General features: G+C 38.3%; 1 protein-coding gene across 2 annotated transcripts in view; it reads left to right on the forward strand.

Moving 5' to 3' along the window:
• The first annotated feature begins 511 nt into the window (after nt 1-511).
• The window catches only part of CNOT10 (CCR4-NOT transcription complex subunit 10), a 33,012-nt gene continuing 12,956 nt past the window's right edge, over nt 512-20,567 (forward strand). The window contains exons 1-12 of one of the 2 annotated variants that reach the window (XM_065628434.1): nt 512-712; nt 6,243-6,334; nt 9,091-9,252; nt 9,757-9,907; nt 10,910-11,055; nt 11,938-12,024; nt 12,667-12,750; nt 13,796-13,913; nt 15,693-15,842; nt 17,016-17,218; nt 19,264-19,385; nt 20,029-20,205. In XM_065628434.1, the coding sequence (XP_065484506.1) occupies nt 691-712; nt 6,243-6,334; nt 9,091-9,252; nt 9,757-9,907; nt 10,910-11,055; nt 11,938-12,024; nt 12,667-12,750; nt 13,796-13,913; nt 15,693-15,842; nt 17,016-17,218; nt 19,264-19,385; nt 20,029-20,205 (1,514 nt within the window). In that variant the 5' untranslated portion in view covers nt 512-690. Of the gene's footprint in view, nt 713-6,242; nt 6,335-8,322; nt 8,397-9,090; nt 9,253-9,756; nt 9,908-10,909; nt 11,056-11,937; nt 12,025-12,666; nt 12,751-13,795; nt 13,914-15,692; nt 15,843-17,015; nt 17,219-19,263; nt 19,386-20,028; nt 20,206-20,567 lie in introns of those variants that run through there. The other variant, XM_065628435.1, reaches the window with a different exon arrangement.

Here is a 20,567-nt window from a genome sequence, read left to right on the forward strand (position 1 = left end):
CGGGATGCGGACACGACGCCACCTTATGCGCCGCCATTGCTGTGGCGAGGAGCACCTTGACAACGCTGGACATCGTCAGGCTGATAATCCGCGCAAACCAGTGAGTATTTTGAAGGTTTCCTCATCACCAGCCGGTGACACCTGAAGGAAGAGCTCGGGTCACCGCTCCCGGCACTGGCTGCTCCGGGGGTGGGATCTCAGCACGTCCCGGGCAGAAAAAATACATTCGAGACAGCGGCCGACACCTGCCAATCAACTCGGTGCCGCGGAAGAATCGGAGAGCAGCATCTACACAGAACCGGGCCCAGCCCCTCCCGCACACCCGCCGGCCGCCAACATGGCGGCCCTGCCCCGCCTGCCCCCGGGCCGGGACGCGGCGCGCATGCGCCGCACCGCCCTCGCCAACCCCTCCTCGGCGGGCAAGAGCTGCGGCGTCCTGACGTCAGCTGCGCGGTGCCCCGGCAACCGCCGCACGTCGCGAGGCCGCCGGGAACCCGGAAGCAGCGGGCGAATAGGAGCGAGTGGTGCAGTCAGCGGGGCGGGCTCCGCGCGCGGAGGGCGGCGGCGGCAAAGTAGTCCCTGGGGCCAGCGGCCGGTTGGCGGTGGTGCGCTCAGCGCTCGGCGCGGTGCGGGAAGCCTCGGCCCTATCGACTCGCTCGGACGGCGCGGCCGCACCGCGCAGCAGGGGAGATGGCGGCGGACAAGGCTGCGGGTGAGTGCGGGGGGAACTGCCGCGGGCCGCCGTGCCCGCCGTGCCCGCCTCGGGCCTGGGCCGCCTGGCGCGGAGGAATACGCTCCGGCGCGGGGGGCGGTGAGTGCCGGTACGTCCCGGGCGGAAGGAGCAACGGCTCCCTGACCTGCTCCGCCTTGTTTCCTTCCGCCGAGGAAGTTAGTGCCCCCGCGGCGGCAGCGCTCGGGCCACCGGCGGCCGGTGCGAGGTGCCGGCGGGGCCTGTGTCCCTGTAGGGACGGGGCCCTCCGTGTCCTTGGCCTGGAAGGGCTCGGTGGGGAAGTCGTTATGCACGTACTGGCGGGGGTGCGTGTCTCAGAGAGCTCAATAACTGCTACAGAAGTTGAGCTTCTGGGTTAATTTGTTAAGCTGGGGCATTCGGAAGGTGCTGGGGAGGTTTGAACGCCTCGGGTTGCTGCTGAATCTCCGGGGTTCAGTCCGATTCTCTCCGAGTTGCCACTTTGCTTTCAGGGGATGAGCGGGACTTTCCTAAACTTGGGCCTGGAAAGACTCTATTCAGTGAAATTGCTGAGATTAAAAAAAATAAATCATCTTCTGGTAAACACCAAAATAAATCTCACGTACAGCTGCTCTGTAACTTACTAGCATTGATAAGCTAGTGCTTGTCCCTCTCCCATGGAGAAGAGGCCAATGTGGAGGAAAGCCAAAGGGATCTACTCGTGTCCTCTGGTTTTTTTCAGTTGGTTTCACGTGGTTATTTAAAATCACCTCAAGCGTTTTTTTGCTCTGGGTGCTAAATATCAAACTCCTCACTCAGTAGCTGAAAAAGATTGTGGGAAAAAATAGTGTACTGTACTGAGTGATGTGTACTAAACTATCCTATGTTTATTTATAAGCACTGGAAGCTCTTTGGAACTACAAGAGAAAAGAACAAGGCATTAAGTTTTTTGTATTTTTGTTGTTCTTCAAAGTGCTGAAGGAACTTTTCAATTGTGCTTACTTAAAGAAAGAGTATGTACCCAAATGAATCAAAGACATGAGCTATGGCAAGATATTCTACATACCGTACTTGTTCATAGCAGTGAGTTACAAATAACTTTCTGCTGAAAAGTGTTTACTTTCTATTGTACAGCATTTAAGGAGTCTGTTATATTTATACTAGTAGTGTGGTACTTCATAGAAAAATGTAGCCTTGGTGCCACAAACTCTCATTATCTTATAAAGGCTAAAAACTCTGGCTGATCTTCATAACATTCAAAATGCTTTTGGCGCAAGAGTCATGTGATAGATTCCTCGCCTTCAGAGGAAGAGGTTATCCCCCTCCCTGTAGAGTTTGGAAATAAAAAATAATTCCAGAGATGCTCTGGTATTCCACAGTACAGTTCATGCAAGATGTAATTTGCAGGGCCTAGGCACAAGAACTCAGGAACAGTAGTCCTTGGAGGAATGGAGAACAGGTGTGAGAAGGATGATGACTGCAGTCACTCTCCAAGTGTCTTTGAGTTTGTCTATGTGGGAGATGTGGCTTCTTGTTGCTTATATGATGTTGTGGCAGCAAGCTGATGAGGGGAGCCATCTCCCTTTTCAGGTAGCAGTCTCATGCTTTTTCCTTGTTCTTCTCTCATAGAGCCAGTTTTCCCAAAGTTCTGCTGCCCATCATGATGTAACTTCTCCAGCAGGACCAGCTGCTTGCTTGTGCAAAGCCAAGAAGCTGTGACAGTGTTTCTGCTGCTCAGCCCCGGGGTTGCTAACTAAGAAGATAATTTCCTGACTTGCTTCTTTAACTTCAAACTCAGTGTAGCAGCTTCCTCCAGATCAAAATCTGAGCAGTTGATTTTTATGTCCTTTTCCAGGTTGCCCCTCTTGCCCCTCATCACTAGCCTGAAAAGTATTAGTTTTAGAGTTGTTCTGTACTTGTGAAAGTTGGATGAAATGAAAAGTTAAATAAACAAGGCCATGTGTAAATACAATTTACAGAGATAAATCAAGTCCTATCATTTGTAAAGCAGACAATCTGCGCTGTTGCAGATATTTCACCTGATAATTGTAGCTACTGTATGGATAAGAGGATGTTGGTAGTGACTGGTGTGCCATGCTCGCATCTGAGTGAGCAAGTGGTATGCCGTGTGTTTTACCAGGGAGCAATGCACCTACCTGTTTCATTTTCAAATGCCTCAAGAAATATGGAAATAATAGTTTTATTTGCAAGCACTTGGTAACCATTTGCAGTCACAAGAGCAAGAGTACTTTTTTTTTTTCCCATTTAAGTTGCATTGGAGGGTTCTTTTCAGCATCTTGTGCCAGCCACCTTTTAGGTGACTCCTGTCTGTGAGATATCTCAGTAATAAATATCAACTGAAGCAGTAGATTCTGGTCTAAACAAGCGTGTCAGGATTACCATAGATGAGAAGGACCTCTAGGTCTTTAACAGGTTTCGAGTGTGTTTGGGCAAAAAGGGTAGACAGTAGCCAAAGCTTTGGGTTTTTTTGGTTTTGGTCCTACATCAGCTGGATTTAGTTTTATTCTTTCTTGATAAGCTTTTATTCTTTCTTGATAAGCTTCCAGTTCAGGTGTTGCAAACCTGCTTTGTTTACCGAGTCATGGTAGGTGCAGTTGATCAGATTACAGCCAGAAAACTGACTTCATAGGAGAAGGGACAGTTCTGGTTTTGCTTAAAATAGTTCCCAGTTTCGTTTTGGTTTTTTTTTCTAATTTATCAGCAGACATAGTGAAATCTGTAGACCTGTTCTGATTTTTCCATAGGAAATATATCAAACAGCTATAGAACTGGTGCTTTTATTACACAACTTAGACAACAGTCTCTGCAGTTTATATTTCATTTCAACTGAAGACATTTTACTTCGGGATTCAGATTTCCATAAGCCTACCTTGATTTGAGGTGCTTATTTTATGAACTTGCAATGGCAGCAGTCAGTAATGCACTCCATAGTTGATGGCACTCTGGGAGGTAAACCTGGATGTGAGGAACCTCTTGACCAGACTGAGCATTATCAACTTCAAGAGTTTTAGAGTCTCAAGCCTCTGCGCTATGGTTATTTTTACTGGCACAGTCTGAAAGGCACGCTGAGCGAGTAAATCAGGTAATGTAACAGTTAACATGGGGACAGACTTTTTAGCAGGACCTGTTGTGACAGGACAAGGGGTGATGGTTTTAAACTAAAGGAGGGGAGATTCAGGCTCGATGTGAGGAAGAAATTTTTTTACAATGAGGATAATGAAACACTGTCCCAGGTTGCCTAGAGAAGTGGTAGATGCCCCATCCCTGGAGACATTCAAGGCCAGGCTGGACGGGGCTCTGAGCAACATGATGTAGTTGAAGATGTCCCTGTTCATTGCAGGGGGCTTGGACTAGATGACCTTTGATTCTATGATAAGTTTGAGAGAAAATGCATTTGCTTATTCACTGCTGTTCTGTAGGTCCTTGGAGGGTGATAGCTTTCTGTTCAGCTGTAGAACCTCAAGATTTAGAGCAGGATTCAGATCTAATCTACATTTAGCTTGGAGGAAGGGTGCTTCTTGATCCTTTTTTCTTTTGCTGTAGAAAACCTTGGCACAACAAAAATTTTCTGAGCTTTTTTGTGTGTTAATTTTCTCTCGTGTTTCCCTTTGAAGGAGAAGGCAGTGCAAGTGGTGTTGATCAATGCCTTATGCACAGCCAGATTCTATAGCAGGTGTATGCAGTTCTGTGGCCCCCTGAGGACCCAGCTGTCCAGAGTAATGAAATTGCTGAATCCTGAATTTTGTCTAAATCACTGTGGGTTACTTTGTAACTTGCAAGTGTAAGATTGTTGAGATTTTAAATTCTCAGATTCATTGGCATCTTGATGCAGGATGAAAGTCACAAACAAATATTTACATTTCTTGCTCCAATGTGTTATTGCATGGGGCAATGGAAGGGATCTCGCTATCTTCCCAGCAACAACCACAAACTATGAATACATTACTAAGTCTGCTTTATTCCTACTGTGGATGTTAATTGATGAATCTTCTGAGGTTTAATTGCCCCTTAGTGTTGTTTGCCTTATTTGGTAAATTTTCGTAGTAACAGATGATCCAGATATATTGGTGGTGATGGGGAATTGATTTTGCAGTGGAGCTCACAGATAAGTGTTTTCATGTGTTCAAAGTGAAAACAAAATTAGCAGAGTTTGCATTACATCTGTGAATTCTAGGGAAGAGAATGAAGACATTGAATTTACAAAGCCTACCAAGGCTATTAAGGTAGCAAAGGGTAGGTTAGAGCAAAGCTTCCACTGTGAAATTCAAGAAATAGTTTTCTGCAAAGTGGAAACTACTGCTGGTTTATAAAGTCTTTGTTTCAAAAACATCATGATTTTTGTATGTTCCAGCACATGCATTAATGCTTCTAGAAATAAACTGTCTGGTGTGGTGGTCATATAGTGTGTGTTTGTTGTGTTTTGGGGTTGTTTTGGTTTGGTTTTTTGGTGTGGTGCTTTTTTTTTTTTAGTTTGTGTTCAGTACAAGAAAGGGTTTGGTGAGTGGGGGTTTCAGCTTCTTTGGCATGGAATATCTGTGCTGTGGGTTTTAATGCACCTTCACTGAATTCTTAATTACGTTATGACAAAACCATTCAGTAGACTCCTTTCTGAAAAATATGCTCAATAGTGACTGAAAGGTAAAACTTTAGGACTTCTATGTAAAATAAATTGAAGACAGTTGAAACCTTATTATCTTGCTTTGTAAATGCTCAAAGGGGCCACCATTGTAATTGCCACATGCTGTGCATGTTGTCTTAATTGGAAAAAGGTGTAACTGAAGAAGAATCTGGGAAAAAACATGTGAGGAAGATGCAGAATAAACTGTGCCTGCTTACCTTGGAAGAAACATGATTCAAAGAGTAAGATCGGGAGTAAAGCTGAAAAAGCGAATAGGCAGCATTTGCTCATGTCTTGCCATATAATCACTACACTGAAGAATACAAAAGTACAGAGAGTTTTTACCACTGACAGACCTGATAGATATTTTTAACAATGAGGGTTCAATTGCAGCCTCTTAGGGAGACTTATTCTTCCCAAGCAGGGAGCTAGGTGGAAGTTCCAGTGTTTGCTCTGGTTTTTATGTTGTTCTCTAAAGCATCCCTTACTTCCTGTTTAGGAAGAAGCGTAGAGGGTGCATAGGTTTTCATCTAAGCTAATGTGGTACATATTGTATGATGTATGGCCTTCATGGTTAATTTTTGTGCAAATAAAGACAATCCTAGTGTATGGTTGCAGCTTTAGAGAGAAATCTGAAATGCATGCATTGTCAGTTAACTTGCTGGGCTTTGGTTACTGATTGAGCACAGTAATTTAGCTAGGATTAATTCATGTACATTTTATGGAGAAAAATTCCCTAGGAGTATAAGGATAACTTGAGATATTTTAGTGTAGCAGGGAGACAGTGCTGCAGTTATCTGGAAGTTTACTTGTACTGGCAGGAGGATGTTGAGAACTGGAAGAAACAAAATTCTTAAACTGAATAGCTGTCAGCAGATTTGCAAACTTTCTTTTAATCTTCTGTCCATTTTACAGATCAAAGTACCGAGAAACATGAAGGAGCGGGTACTTCTGGGATTACTGATCAGGAAAAGGAATTGTCGAGCAGTGCATTACAAGCTTTTCTGGTAAGACACTCTGAGACTTCTAATTTACCACATAGCTGCTAAATGGGCTTGTGTAATTGTTTTTTTTTTCTGTGTTCTTAGCACTGTTGTAAATGTATTAATAGGATATTATAGCAAGAGCAGTACTAGTTGTGTTATAAGGACAGCATATGCATTTTCTATCTTCTGTGATGAGAGAAGACTGAAGGGGATACTTGAATGGAGTGCACAAAAGCACCTTTAATCTTGATTCTCTAAACTTAGTAGCCTTAAAAGCTGTATAATGAGTTCATTAGAAGAAGCAGGCTGCTATTCTGTATCAGCATTGGAAATACATGATCCCTCTGAAGAATTTATCGCTTCAAGCTAAAAATATTATTTTTAAGGGTTTAAAGGAAAAATATGTATCTAAAAAACAGCAACCAAACCAACCTTTTTTGTTTTAGCATGTTGCTGTATTCTTTTACAAAAAGCGTTGTATACTGTTCTGTTACTTTACGTTAAAAACATATTCTTCAAAACATAACACCGTATGTATTTACTACCTGTTTTGTGTTTCTTGGAAGATTTTTTTTTGTGTGTGTGTGTTAAAATTCAGGTACCAGGTCTTTCAGTTTACTTCTTTCTTTGTATTTTCTCCTAATTTTATTTAGTGTAGCAAGTGACAAATAATATAATTACTTTTCCTTTTAATTATTATATCTCTGTCTCCACAATGCCTTGCATAATTCAGTTTTGGATGTGTTAAATAGATCGAGGCAAGAATTGAAACACTGTCTTTTGAGATTCCCGCTCGTATGTTTCACTCATTACTTTTATTTTGTCTGGAATGTTGTTATAAAGTGCATGAAGTTTGTCATTAAACTGACCACAGCTGATGTTTTCATGAGTACTTTCTAGCTCAATTACACTTTTTTCAATAACCTTTTGCTCATCGTCATTTGATCCTGAGAACTGAAGGCACAGGAAAGGGTTGTCTCTTTTCCACCTTGCCCACAGATGACCATGCCCAAAATACTTTTGATCCGCTGATGACTTTGTCTTTAGTTTTATACTGGTCCAATGTATCTTGTTCATATCATGATTTTTTTTCTTGCTTTAAGAACTCTCTAAGGTCATGGAGTTGTGAGGTGATGACAGATGTCAGCAGAATTAGTCTGGTGCCTTGTCTGCCAATGTTGCTTGCTGTTGAGTTGCTGTAAATAGCTTTGTGGGCTGCCTTGCATGCTGCTTTATCATATTGCGTTTCCAATTTTAGTCAAGACAGAATTACTATAAAATTATATATAATATTCTAGACCCTGTCAACAGAATAGATTAAAGGACTATTGGCTAAGGAGAAACATCACAAAATAAGCTGAGCATTTAAGGGTTCAAGGTTTTTAGTCCAACTGTACTTAGAAGCTTTGTTGTGGTCTGAAAGCTAGCCCTCTTGAAGCTCCGAGTGTGTAACACATGAAGAAAATTACTGGGAGATGAACTGTCTCAGTTAAAGAGCATGCGAACAGTTGAGTTGCAAGTCCCTGTGTTTATGCACATAGTCACTAGGCAATCAATCCATGCTGTTGATACTTAGTTGTGGAAATGCTGCGTGTCGATGTCCTGATACATTTCTCTGTAAACTGTATAACTGTGCTTTCACAGGAGGCCAAAGGAACCGGGATGGTTCTGTTGAGAGTAGCCGCAGAATGGCAGCTTTCTTAGGAAGAGCAGAAGGACCACAGAGCCCATTGTTGTTCTAATTCTTCCCTAATAGAGGAAGTTAAGCAGGAGCCCAGGAGAAGTTCCATGGCACAGCACTTAAAAAGGAGGAGGAAGTGGAGAGTGGTCGTGGTACTCAAGAGCACAGCTTTTGCTTGTGAAGTGTTGACAGAGATGGAAACGAATCTGTCACCAGATTGGAATTAACCCTGATATGGAAGTGGTGAAGATGATTATTCCTGTATAGGAATTTGAACAGTAGAGAGTGAAGGATCATTTAGGCTTAACATAGTTGAAAGAGTTTGGAGTTCTCTTTCATTCCTCTATGCCAGTAAATTCTTCCTGCACAAAACCAGAAAAGACTGAAACTGAAAGCAGAAAGGTGAGCCCTTCTGAAGTCCTTGCCTATTCCTGAGGTCGAAGAAAGGTGTGTTGTTTTGTTTTGTTTTTTATTAAATCACACCTCAGAGGAGCATCATGCTTGGGTTCTAGTTTCTGTTTAGGCATGCCTAGATGATTGAATACTTCACACAACAGCTGAAACATGGAAAAAATATTATTTAAACCTGTACTGGGAAAGTGACACCCTCTTTTTCCAACCCATCTTAAGATGACTTCCACAAACTAGATTGTAACTCACAGTCTCTCCAGATGAAGCGAAGAAGTAACATAAAACAATGAGCTGGGACTTCCATAAGCAACTGCAGCCACTCGTGTGAAACATCCTGAAAACTGAGGCAATAAAGAATCTTGAAACTCAAAATAATACGATGAAGAGAAATCAAAATAACACTTTTCATGGAAACATCTGTTGATAATAGACTGCTCTGTTTGTCCTTCCTCCACAAAATTATTTTTGAAGATCAGATATGATGTCAACTTTTAGACTTCTCTTACTTCATTATTTATGCAGATGAATATTTATGTGTGTAGACATTTAGTTCACTTGCTTTTGATAGAGAAAATACTACCTTGCTCTCTAAATTTACAGTGGGTACTTTCATTAAAAGTTAGTAGCCTGCTAGTTTAAACTTTGTATCTTCTAATGGTGTTTCTGGTACCTGTGTAATTTCCAGGCTGGAAACTATGATGCTTGTTTACAACACTTAAATACCCTTCAAGACATAAACAAAGATGACTACAAAATAACTTTGAATACTGCTGTTGCGGAGTTCTGTAAAAGTAACCAGACTACAACAGACAATTTGAGACAAACCCTTAACCAGCTGAAGAACCAGGTAATGCAAACATTGACATGGTATTTGATTTTGAGTACTATTAATGGTGACAAGATCTCCTAGTGAAATAGGAATAAAACTTCTGCCTCTTGCCCCCTAGATTTAATAAAGGAATAAGAAAGTAACATTAGTTTTAAACCTCTGAGGCTGTTTAATCATTTAGGATGCTGTTTTTCTAGCTATGTTTTTAGTTATTGTTGAAATTGACCTGAAGCTGAATTTCAGAGATTGTAACTGTAGAAAGACCTGCTATAGAAAGTTCCTTACCCTGAAACAGTTTGTGAAACAGTAAAAAAGTGAAAATGTTACTTTACTACTCAATTGACAGCTTTCTATTTAATTGTAATTTTTTTTTTCTGGATGTATGTTGAACAACAAAGTTTATTTGCTTATAACTCTTACTGACCTATCTTTAGACCTTTGGATTTTTTTTTTTAAATAATTGGCACTTTTAAAAACCATGGGTATCAAAAGTTTAGTGAAATGAGTGGGGTTTTTTTTCAGGTTCACTCTGCTGTTGAAGAAATGGATGGTTTAGATGATGTTGAGAATAGCATGCTGTACTACAATCAAGCTGTTATTTTGTATCATCTGCGTCAGTACACTGAGGCTATATCAGTTGGGGAGAAGCTGTACCAGTTTATAGAGCCTTTCGGTATGTAGACAGAACGAAGAGTTTTCTTCATGCAATAATTATGGAAAGATCTTTCAGTCTTTCTCGCTATCAGACAACTGATTTATAAATTGCCTAATATGGTTCTGAAAAAGGAGTTAGGCTTCAGAATGAAAAATATGTTTTACTTATATCAAGGACAACAATTGAATTTGGGTGGAAGGTACTTCAGAGGCATTTAGCAGACAAGTATAATGAAACAGAAATTAATTTTTCCCAGTTTAAAAAGGTATTTATATAAATAATATGTACAGCCTTGTTAAATTATTTTAAATCTAGTATTTTCAGTCATCGTGCAACTTCATGGGTGGGTGTCTATTTGTCGGGGCGCTCACATTTTTAAAGACCTGCATTAGGTCATACATAATTGTATGTGCTCATACCTGAAAATGAAGTCTCCAGATTTTGAGAGCTATGGCACCCTGTGTAAGTGGGATTGCAGTACTTGTATGAAATAACCTCATAATCCCTGTTGCATTTTAGGGGTGGCAAGGCTGAAAGATGTATGTGTGTGTCAATAAATTAAGTAAACACTATTGTGTTTCTACTTCAATTCCTCCCAGTTTTCAATATGCCTGTTTGGGACTTAGTCTGTGAAGCCAGCCAAGCAGAGATGTGTCTGTATGAAATCCTTTCAAGTTCTATAGGATATGCATATGGTTCCATCTGTCTATTTAGATGCTGGATGTTTGGTGCTGGTCTGCTTAGACCAGTTCTCAAAAATCTATAAATGTGAAGTACATGTTAAGCTGTCTTTAGCCTGAGCTTTTATGCTGATGCCATTTGAATGAATTACTTTTTTTTTTTTCAGTATATGTACTTATCTACATTATGTAGATATCTGCATTTTTTGTTATGTGATATATTGATTTTTCTTATAATGTTGCATAGATGCACTTTATAACAATTTTTTTTCTTCAGTCATGTTTGGAAGGATTGATATTAGAGCTGTAAAATGATTTTTTATTTCTTTGCTTTATACAGAAGAGAAGTTTGCCCAGGCTGTGTGCTTCTTGCTTGTAGACTTGTATCTGCTAACTTACCAAGCTGAGAAAGCCTTGCATCTGCTTGCTGTTCTGGAAAAAATGATTTCACAGGGCAACAATAACAGCAAGAATGGAAAAAATGAGGTAAGCTTAAAATTATATGAGTGCCACTAAGTCTTTACCAGAAGTATGCTTTAACTCAATCCAAAATTACTCTTTAAAAATGCTTTTGAATTATAAAACTGTTAGATCACTTGTAACTTCACATAGCAACTTATACTTGTTAGTAACTGAGTTAATTTTATACAGCAGCCGTTTATTCCCTCTCTTTCACCCTTTTCTTTTACTCCCAGGGAGCTGAGAAGTATTTCTTAAGTCAGAGACTTGCATTGGAAAGATGCTCATCTTCAGGGCCAAATATACCTAGTTTTCCTTGTTTGTCTTGGCTTATGACCATATGAGATCCTAAATTTGAAAGGGAAATAACCTGTGTCAGAGAGGAATTGCAATTGCATACCATAGTATGGGGAGTCAAGCATCTTTTTTTTACATAGTATTTGAAAGTACGAGGCATACTTTCAAATGAAATCTCTTGTATGTGTCTTTTGGAAAGATCAGTAGAACGAGTCGTGGTTTGGAAGTGAAAAGGGGACAGTTTAACTCTTTTCCTGTTGATGGAATGTCACACTTAGGGTAAAATATTTTATCATTGAGTATATAGTAATTCTACTGAAGAAAATATTAGAGGCTCTAGAATGCGCATATCATCTTAAAATACCTCAACTGCAGAGCAACATGGTGTAACACTAATGTTAATACAGAATTCTGCTTTTCACAGGCTGGTGTAGTTGTTCTTGGGTTTTGATTGTTAAGCTCAAGTTACAGTATTTGGGGATGTGTATTTTCTCTACTGTTAAATACTTATTTTTCTTCACGTGAGACTGATGAAAATAACTTATGAAAGAATCTGTGAACTGAATTTAAAAGGTGACTGTAACACTTCCTTTTTTTTTGTTTGTTTGACAGTCAGGTAATAATACAAATAAAGATTCTTCAAATCAAAAAGCTGAAAGTGGAGCTCTAATAGAAGTTGCTAAATCTAAGATACATCAGGTAAGTGTCTGCATATGATTTATAGATGAACATCAGTTCAAGTTTTACTTAAAACTGAGTGCCACTTACTTCAAATCTAGTTCAGTGTGAATTGTGATATCTGTCTCTCCTTGAATTTCATGTTGTAAAACAAAAAACTGACCTAACGCGTGCACACAAAAAAATGAATCCTGCAGTTTATAATATTTTTTTTTAAACTACAGTTAGCTGCACTGACTTGGTATCTGTTAGACCTCAAACACTCTAAATCAGCTGAGGTTTTATTTCACTGTAGTGTTCTGTGGAAAAATACGTGAAGAAACAAAATGCTTCTCTATCAACACATACTTATTGGTGTTTTCAGTTTAGTAGGTAAATGTCTGGGATTAAGATATTAATTAGTTTGTGATTTGAATTGTGTTTGAATATAGAGTAGCTGTTGAGCATTGAACAAGATGTGCATCTGCTTTCTGTAAATAAGAAGCCTGTAAATTTGTTGTTGAAAGTCTGAATAGAATTTCTTTTTTAGGAAATCTTTGAATGGCTTTTTACTATTTTTTAAAGATGTATGTAAAATATTCTGTAATAAATGTCTAGATACAGTTCATCTTGAAAACCCGCACTATTGATTGGTTTTTATTTAACAAATTTAATTTTTAACAGTATAAGGTGAGAGCCTATATCCAGATGAAGTCACTAAAAGCATGCAAAAGGGAGATCAAGTCTGTTATGAATACAGCTGGGAATGTAAGTATTCTTAAGGCTATAGTTGTTCTAATCAAGATCTGTTTTCAGTCTTAAAACTGAATTTGCTAACTTTCTTTGCAAAGAAAGGTCTTATTGAGAATGGATGTCTGAAATAATGCTTTATATAGTCAGCTAGGTTTGCAATCTCTTCTGCTCGTGTAACCAGTGTAGAATTTTCTTACTTGTACTGTTTTCAGTTGCTCAGAAAAATGCACTTTTTTGTTAATGATACCAAAATAACAGTGAAACACTACAATAAACAGGTTCTGTTTGCTTTATAATTTAAGCAGCACAAAACAAGTTTTAGTTTACTATAAATGTTACGGGTATTACAAGCTTCTGATGTCATTGGTGGTTTAAACCAGTTCATAAAATATTGATTCTGGGATATGCAGGTTTGGTTTTGTGTGTTGTTGTTTTGGGTTTTTTTGGTTTTTTTTTTTCTTCTTGTTGAAGTTTCTCAGAGGCTTACTTCTTGCTAGAAAGCAGTTTCTTTTTTTGCATAGGAGTTCTCAACTCAGAGTTACGTCCACCATCCCAGATAAATTCTGCATTAACTGAGGAGCAGGGAATGGGAGGAGAACACTTCCTTTTTGTTGCCAGTCTCAACAGCTGCTAGTTTGACAGAAATCCTTCTGGACCATGAGGTCTCTGTTGGCAGACCAGGAAGATCACAGCCCAGGAGGAACTTACTGAACTCCGCAGGGAGGGAAGCATGGGGAGGAGTGTACTAGAAGACAGGCTGGAGAAAGATGCTCGTAAACAAAAAGGAGACCCTCTGCGTTTAGCCCTGGCCATGAGAGAGTTGTCTAGTATAACGTTGGGTTTTAGAGCAGTGACAAAGAGTGTGCGTAGTTTTGTAGTTCGGAGGAGGTGAGTGCTCGTCATGTGCTCAACAAAGAAATGCTACTTCACGAAAGCATTAAGGCCTAAGTCCATGTATTTTTAAAATGGCAACAGGGGCAAGGTGTTTGTGGAGTGATTTAACGCTAGCAGTAGAAATCATCAAACAAGAGATGATTAACTCTTGTTTTCTCCTTCACAGTCAGCTCCTTCTCTCTTTCTTAAAAGTAATTTTGAATATTTGAGGGGCAATTATCGTAAAGCGGTGAAACTTCTAAACAGTGCAAACATTGCTGAACATCCAGGCTTCATGAAAACAGGTAAAATTGAAAACCTTCATCCTGCAAGTATGTAAATGTGGAGAATAATACGACTACTCATTGATATTAATTTTAAGCGTATTAATGATTACTTAAGTAGGCCCTGAATGTCATGCGTTTGTATGCTGGATATGTTTTCATCTTCCTTGTTGTGCTCCTTCGTGTAACACTCTTCTAGACAATGCAGTGGTTGTCTAAGAAAATGGATTTGTGAAGATGTAAATGTAATATTTGTAAGATTTATATTTGGGACTCTAAATCAAGACATGAAACAAAGCAAAGTACTAGATCTAGAAATGAGATTTCAGGTTGTACTCAGAGAGGAAACTATAGCAGTTGTAATCATTATTGTGAGGGAAACAAATGTTTCATGAAGTGTAAAGGTTTGACTTTTACTGTATGCGATCTTAAGTTTTGTATTTAGAAATTGTCTATATGTACAGATGCACAGAGAGATAATAGCACATAAATATGTATACTTTTTAGATACATATTTTTAGTACATAAATAAGTTTTGTACGCTGTGTGTATATATATACATTCACTGTATATGGTATTAATTAAATATATTTGAGATTTTAGTTGACTGTTAAAACATCAATTGAAAAATCCAGAGAGAAAGCTCTGTCCTGTGTCAATAGAGAGTTAGGATTTCAAAAAGTACTTGCACTGTAAAACTACTGAATTTCTTTACTACTTTGTTCAGTGCTGGTTTTATGATAGTAGCCTTAATTTCTTGTGCTGTAAGATCTTTTATCTAGCAGGTATTGCTGCATAGATTGCAATTAGATGACAGAAGTCACAGAGTTGGCCCTGAAAATCACAAGACTGAATACATTTTGTAGACTTCTGTATTTACAGATAAATTTCATAGAAAACATTAAAAATATTTGCCATAATGCCTATTCTGGCATATTTTGACGCTTCTAGAATTTACTGTAACTTATCATTTCAAAAATTTTTACATTTAAAGCTCTTTTTATAATGTCATTTTTTCTGGAATGTTTTATTTTCATGTAACTCTTTTGCACGAGCTTTTTTGCACAGTAGAATGTTTACTTAATTGTCTTCCTAGGTCATGATTAAAGTAATGTCTGGTTAATTTCTTAATGGTTCATTTCTTCGTTGTTTGAATTTTTAGGGTGTTGGTTTTGTTTTGTTTTCTTTTTTCCTTATCAGTGGTAACCCTGTAAAGCCTCAATTACCAGCAGATAAGTCAGAAGCTTAATTTTATGTCTTTTATTATTTAGAAGGAGCTTCTTACAGTGTTACCTGAACACAATATATTTAGGAAGGAGAGTGCGTTTCCTGCTTGTGTGGTTAGTTGAGAAATGTGTTTGTTTTATAAAACTTGGGCAGGTAACATAATATGAGAATTTCCTTTTTTACAAGAGCCATCTGTTAGAAAACTTGAAGTGCTTGTATGCTAAATGCTACGAGAACCTTCAGGCAAACTTAGTTCAACTTGCAGTCTATCAAATTGGCTTTATACATGTCTCTCCTAGCATCTGATGATCTGATAAGATCTGGAAATCTGGATGCCTACATATAGGTCATTTCAGGTCAACTGTCCAAGAGAACTAGAATGGTTTACAGAAATGTAGGTTATTAAAATGCTTGTGAGGCAGGGATGTAACTGTATAATCCACGAACATCTTGCTGAAGAATATGTTTAGTACACTACCATAATATGCTGACCCATGAAAGAGCGGTGGGAGCATTTTATGGGCTCAGCGACATTTTTCAGTTTATGAAAATGATCTTTTGCTGTTCTCTCAGGTGAATGCTTAAGGTGTATGTTCTGGAACAATCTTGGCTGCATCCACTTTGCAATGGGAAAGCACAATTTAGGAATTTTTTACTTTAAAAAAGCCTTGCAAGAAAACGATAATGCGTGTGCACAGCTAGGAACAGGCAGCTCAGATCCAGGTAAGGCTTTTAAGAGATGAAAACAGATGGTAGACGAGGGGTGGGTGAATGAATAAAAAATAAATATAAAAAAAAAATAAAAAAAAAATAAAAAAGGATAGAAGCTTTCTGTAACTATCAGCAAAATTCTTGTTCTATATCTTTGCAGAGGACAGGATAAGGAAGGTAAAAGAATTTTGATTGTAACTTGATTTCAGAGTATAGTTGCTGTTGGCAGAAACAGATGATGATGAAATATGTTCTTTTTCTGCTGTTTTCTTCGATGTGCCGTGGGGCCGGGGCAATTACTTCTCTCTCATTTGTAGTCTTTGACCATCAGTCAGGGAGGTATGACAAAATAAATTTTCTGTGACCTATTGTGCATCCTTAAAGATGTTATTAATAGTCCTGCTGACAGTAGGCAGTATCATCAGGACTTGAAGTATGTGTTTTTCTGTATCTCCCAAGTTTAAAAAAAAAAAAGTGGAGTGCAATACCATTAAATTAGCATTTGGAAGATAGTGAGTTTCTCAAACTTTCTTACTGAACAATGCTCAGACTTGTAGGAGAAATCTTCATCTGTTGTTTGGTTTTATGGTTAGTTTTATCTATCTACTTTTGTTGTAAGTATACAAAAGGCAAAAAAAGAGAAACATTATAATAAGTTTTCTTAAGGTTTTTTTTTCTCTTCCAAGTAAATGATTTCATGATGATTATTTTTTTTTCATTTCTTGTTTTCTTTAAAATCTAGTTATTATCACACATTTTATTGTTTTCCTATTCTTTCCCTGGCCCTGGACCTAAGTGCAGTCTTAGGTACCAGTGTGAAGACAGAAAATTTTTTATGCTCGTTAACAGCAAAATTATTTTCTTCTGTAATTTCTATAAGTAACAAAGATGTGTATTCTCACAAATCTAGAATTCAATTATTATATAACATTTAGCTTGAATGACAAGGAATATAAGTGGTTAGCATTTAATGTACTTCAGCCTTTACTAAGAATACAATTAGTCTTTGGTATCAGCTTTGATGTGGTAGGAATTTATTTACAGAGGGAGACTAGTGAATTTCTGCAATGAAAGGGGCGTCTTGGTAGTTTTGGGGTATTTCACACAGCTTCCTTACTCCTCCTGGAGTTATGTCTTCTGCTCTCCTGACCTGCACATCCAATGTGATGTAATTCTTTTCTGCAGGTAAAAAATTTTCGGGGAGACCCATGTGTACGCTACTGACTAACAAACGGTATGAGTTGCTCTACAATTGTGGAATTCAGCTCTTGCATATTGGAAGGCCCTTAGCTGCCTTTGAGTGCCTGATTGAGGCAGTCCAGGTTTATCACTCAAACCCTCGTCTTTGGCTGAGAATAGCAGAATGCTGCATTGCTGCTAATAAAGGGGTAAGTAGATTTGCAGATTCCTTATTTTGACTGTAGTTATGAAATACATGTGATCAGAGAAAGGAAGAAATACTACCTTGAATCGATCTCTGCGTTTTAAAGGCCTGATTTTGCAACACCTCTGTGGAAGTCCAGATTAATTATTTTTGTGCATGTGTGTTTGCATGTTTAATCTGAAGCTACAACAGATGGAGGAAAAACACCATGGAAACAATGTCTTGAGACCTAGTGTTTAGTTGACTTCTCTAAGTTCAGAAAAATTTGAGTCAGCTATTCCAAAGATTGGTGTGAGATGAAACAAAAGCACGTAAGTGGCTGTTAGAACTGCTCTTCTATAAGGTTACACGAGGGAATTTCAATGGTGCACATTATTTTGGTGTCTCTATTTCAGAAAATTTTAAGAAATATATTTGCAGATCTATAGCTTTATAGATGAGATTTGCTTATATCCTCATTTCACAGCATTGAAGTTTCAAGAGTGTTTGGTCAAAACCGCACCGACTTCCATCATGTATGTGCTAGGTGTTGTCAGGTAGTTCTGAGTTTTATGAAGCACAGCGAGTGCAGGAAGAACAGCTTTCTGATTTTGCAATTTTCTGTGTCTGTCCTACTGGTTACAAATCATGCATAGGTAAAGAAGACAGAGCTGATCATCTCTAGTCGAAAACTGAGTACGAGGGACTGGATTAGCATAGGTTTTGTGGCAAAAAACAAAGCTAGAATTCTCTTTACAAGGGCAGTGTTTAGCAGTCCAGAAGAGGAAAAAACAGACCCTTATGGGGCACTTGGTTTACTACAGACCAGCAAAAGCAGTGGCTCATACCAGGCTCTTTGAAGAGAGTTTTCTTCTCCTACAGTTGTGATGTTGTGTCATATACCAGGGAGCTTGTGTTCAGGTCACAAAACAAGCTTACTGTTTCCTAAATTTGTAATCTTACAAGAAAAAAAAACAACTTTGGATGGATGGCAAAGGGGAAGTGTCTTTAAATTATAAGATGGATTTGCAACACAAGTGAGGCCCTAAAATCAATAGTGTGTTTAATTTGACCTTGTAACTCAATTTGCAATGATATTGCATGTTATCTAAGTATGGGTTCATGTATACATGTTGTGAACACCATATAGAAAACAAATTTCATTGAAGCTAATTTTCATCTGTTTTAGTATTTTAGTTTATAAAATATAGATGAAAGATGATTCCCTTTCTGAAGTATTCTTCAACATCTTTTCCAAAATATGTGTTTCATATGCAAACTTATTGTGTATATTTTTTTGTGACAGCAAATGCTATTATAACATCAATATTCTTCACAATAGGTTCCAATAATTTTTCTGAATAGTGATAGCTATTTAAAATACAGATTTAGAATAAGTTTCTCCTTACAGCTGTGACTTTTCATCACTAACTACTTACCGACAAAGATGTTAAGATGGCTTATGGTAGAACAAACAAGCCCTGGTCAATATACTGTAGAGAGAGTTCTTGGGACTACCAGTTATGGTGCTTTAAGTTCATTTGACCCCCGGAATGTCTGTATACTCAAAAAATCTGTTAAACAAGATTTAACTTCGCATATGTTGTAGTTCAGCTTCATGCTCTCCATGGAAGGGTTTGAGAGCAGCTTTTTCAGAGAGTGCTTTGAAAGCTGTGTAAGCAGGGAGAAAAGATAGCAAGCATTACAGTGAATATTACTTGGCTGATCATATGATTTCTTTTAGATATCCTAGCAGTGCTTTTAATATTACTTGGTTCATTGTTCTTTTGCTTTCAAAACAGAGGAGAAACTAGGTCAGTAGGCTATCGGATAAGCTGTCAGCACTAATCTGTGGTTACACTGTGTGCAGTAAAATCCCTCTGCAACACAAAGACAACAGAAGGTGCCTAATCCTTCATGGTACCCAAGATTTAAAACTGTACCCATAGAAATTATTAATTCTTACATTTTAGCAGGGTTCAAAGTCTTCCAGCTTTCACTTATTTTGTCAAGCTTTCATTCACGAGCCTTGATATTTTAGTCTTTTTTTTCCCTTTCTTTTCCTTTTAGACATCAGAACAAGAGACTAAAGGTCTTCCCAGCAAAAAGGGAATTGTGCAATCTATAGTAGGTCAAGGCTACCACCGTAAGATAGTCCTAGCATCCCAGTCAATACAGAATGTTGTTTATAAGTAAGTATGTTTTCCATCTGCTCTTTATTTTGTTATCGTAGCTTTGTTAAGGATATGTATCTGCTTGTCAGGAGTTTTTAAAACTGTCATGGAATAACGATTCATTTCGGAATTATTAATGTAGCAAAGAGAGAGGCATGCTAAAAAGCTTGATTAGCCCTACTTGAACATCATTCGGATGCCTCCTCTGTGATGGCCAGCAGAGGGCTTAACTGTGTATTCATTGTAACCAAAAAGGCCGTTAAAGCTTAAAATTGATTTCTCTGAAATTCCTATTTCCAGTTATCAAAATTTGTCGTGTTTTTTCTCACTTAAAAAATATATATTTTTTTTTCACTTTAGAAAAGTGCAGGAAGAATCTAATTGCTCTGTTGTAAAACTTCAGGAAGTGAAGTAAAACAAGAACTCACTGAAATTATGTAGTTGAATCTGCCCACTCTATTTGGGCGTTGTGGTGTACTTTCCATATGTAAGAATAGCAAGATACAGAAGTCATCATAAATTAAATGTATATCTATTAAAACATGATTTAACTTTTTTTTTAGGGTAACTTTTTTTGCTTTCAGGAATTTCTGGAGCTCTGCTTTTATTTTTTAATTTAGTAGGTTTGCTACTCACTGGCTAACTTCTGTGTCTCTTTAAGTGATGGGCAGTCCTCAGCAATACCTGTAGCCAGTATGGAATTTGCAGCGATTTGTCTAAGAAATGCCTTGCTGCTACTGCCAGAAGATCAGCAGGAGTCAAAGCAGGAAAATGGATCCAAAACCAGTAATCAGCTGGGGGGAAATACAGAAAACAGTGAAAGCAGTGAAACATGCAGGTAAACAGAATTGCATATAAACCTTTTTGTCCAAAGTAACTCTGGGCTGACAGTCTGTGGCTGCTACCTATCCTGTTTGGGCAACGGAAAAAATAACATATTTCTAAATTCTCTTTGTGTTGTTGGGATATCTGAGGAAGTTGGTTAGTTGTTCATTGTTTTAATTGCTGCTATGCTAAATTTAAGAAAAAAGTACTGAGTTGATTGCTATGATTCCTAACAACTTTAATAAATTAGACAGTGAAATTCTTTTTTTCACTGGCCATCTTATTTTCTGTGCTGCATATGTTATGTTTTCCCACACCCTCCTGCAGTGCATATTGATATTTCTCTAATTGTAAGTGAAGTTTCACATTACAGTG

This window comes from Caloenas nicobarica, chromosome 2 (genome assembly GCF_036013445.1).
Source record: "Caloenas nicobarica isolate bCalNic1 chromosome 2, bCalNic1.hap1, whole genome shotgun sequence".
NCBI classification, from domain to species: Eukaryota; Metazoa; Chordata; class Aves; order Columbiformes; family Columbidae; genus Caloenas; species Caloenas nicobarica.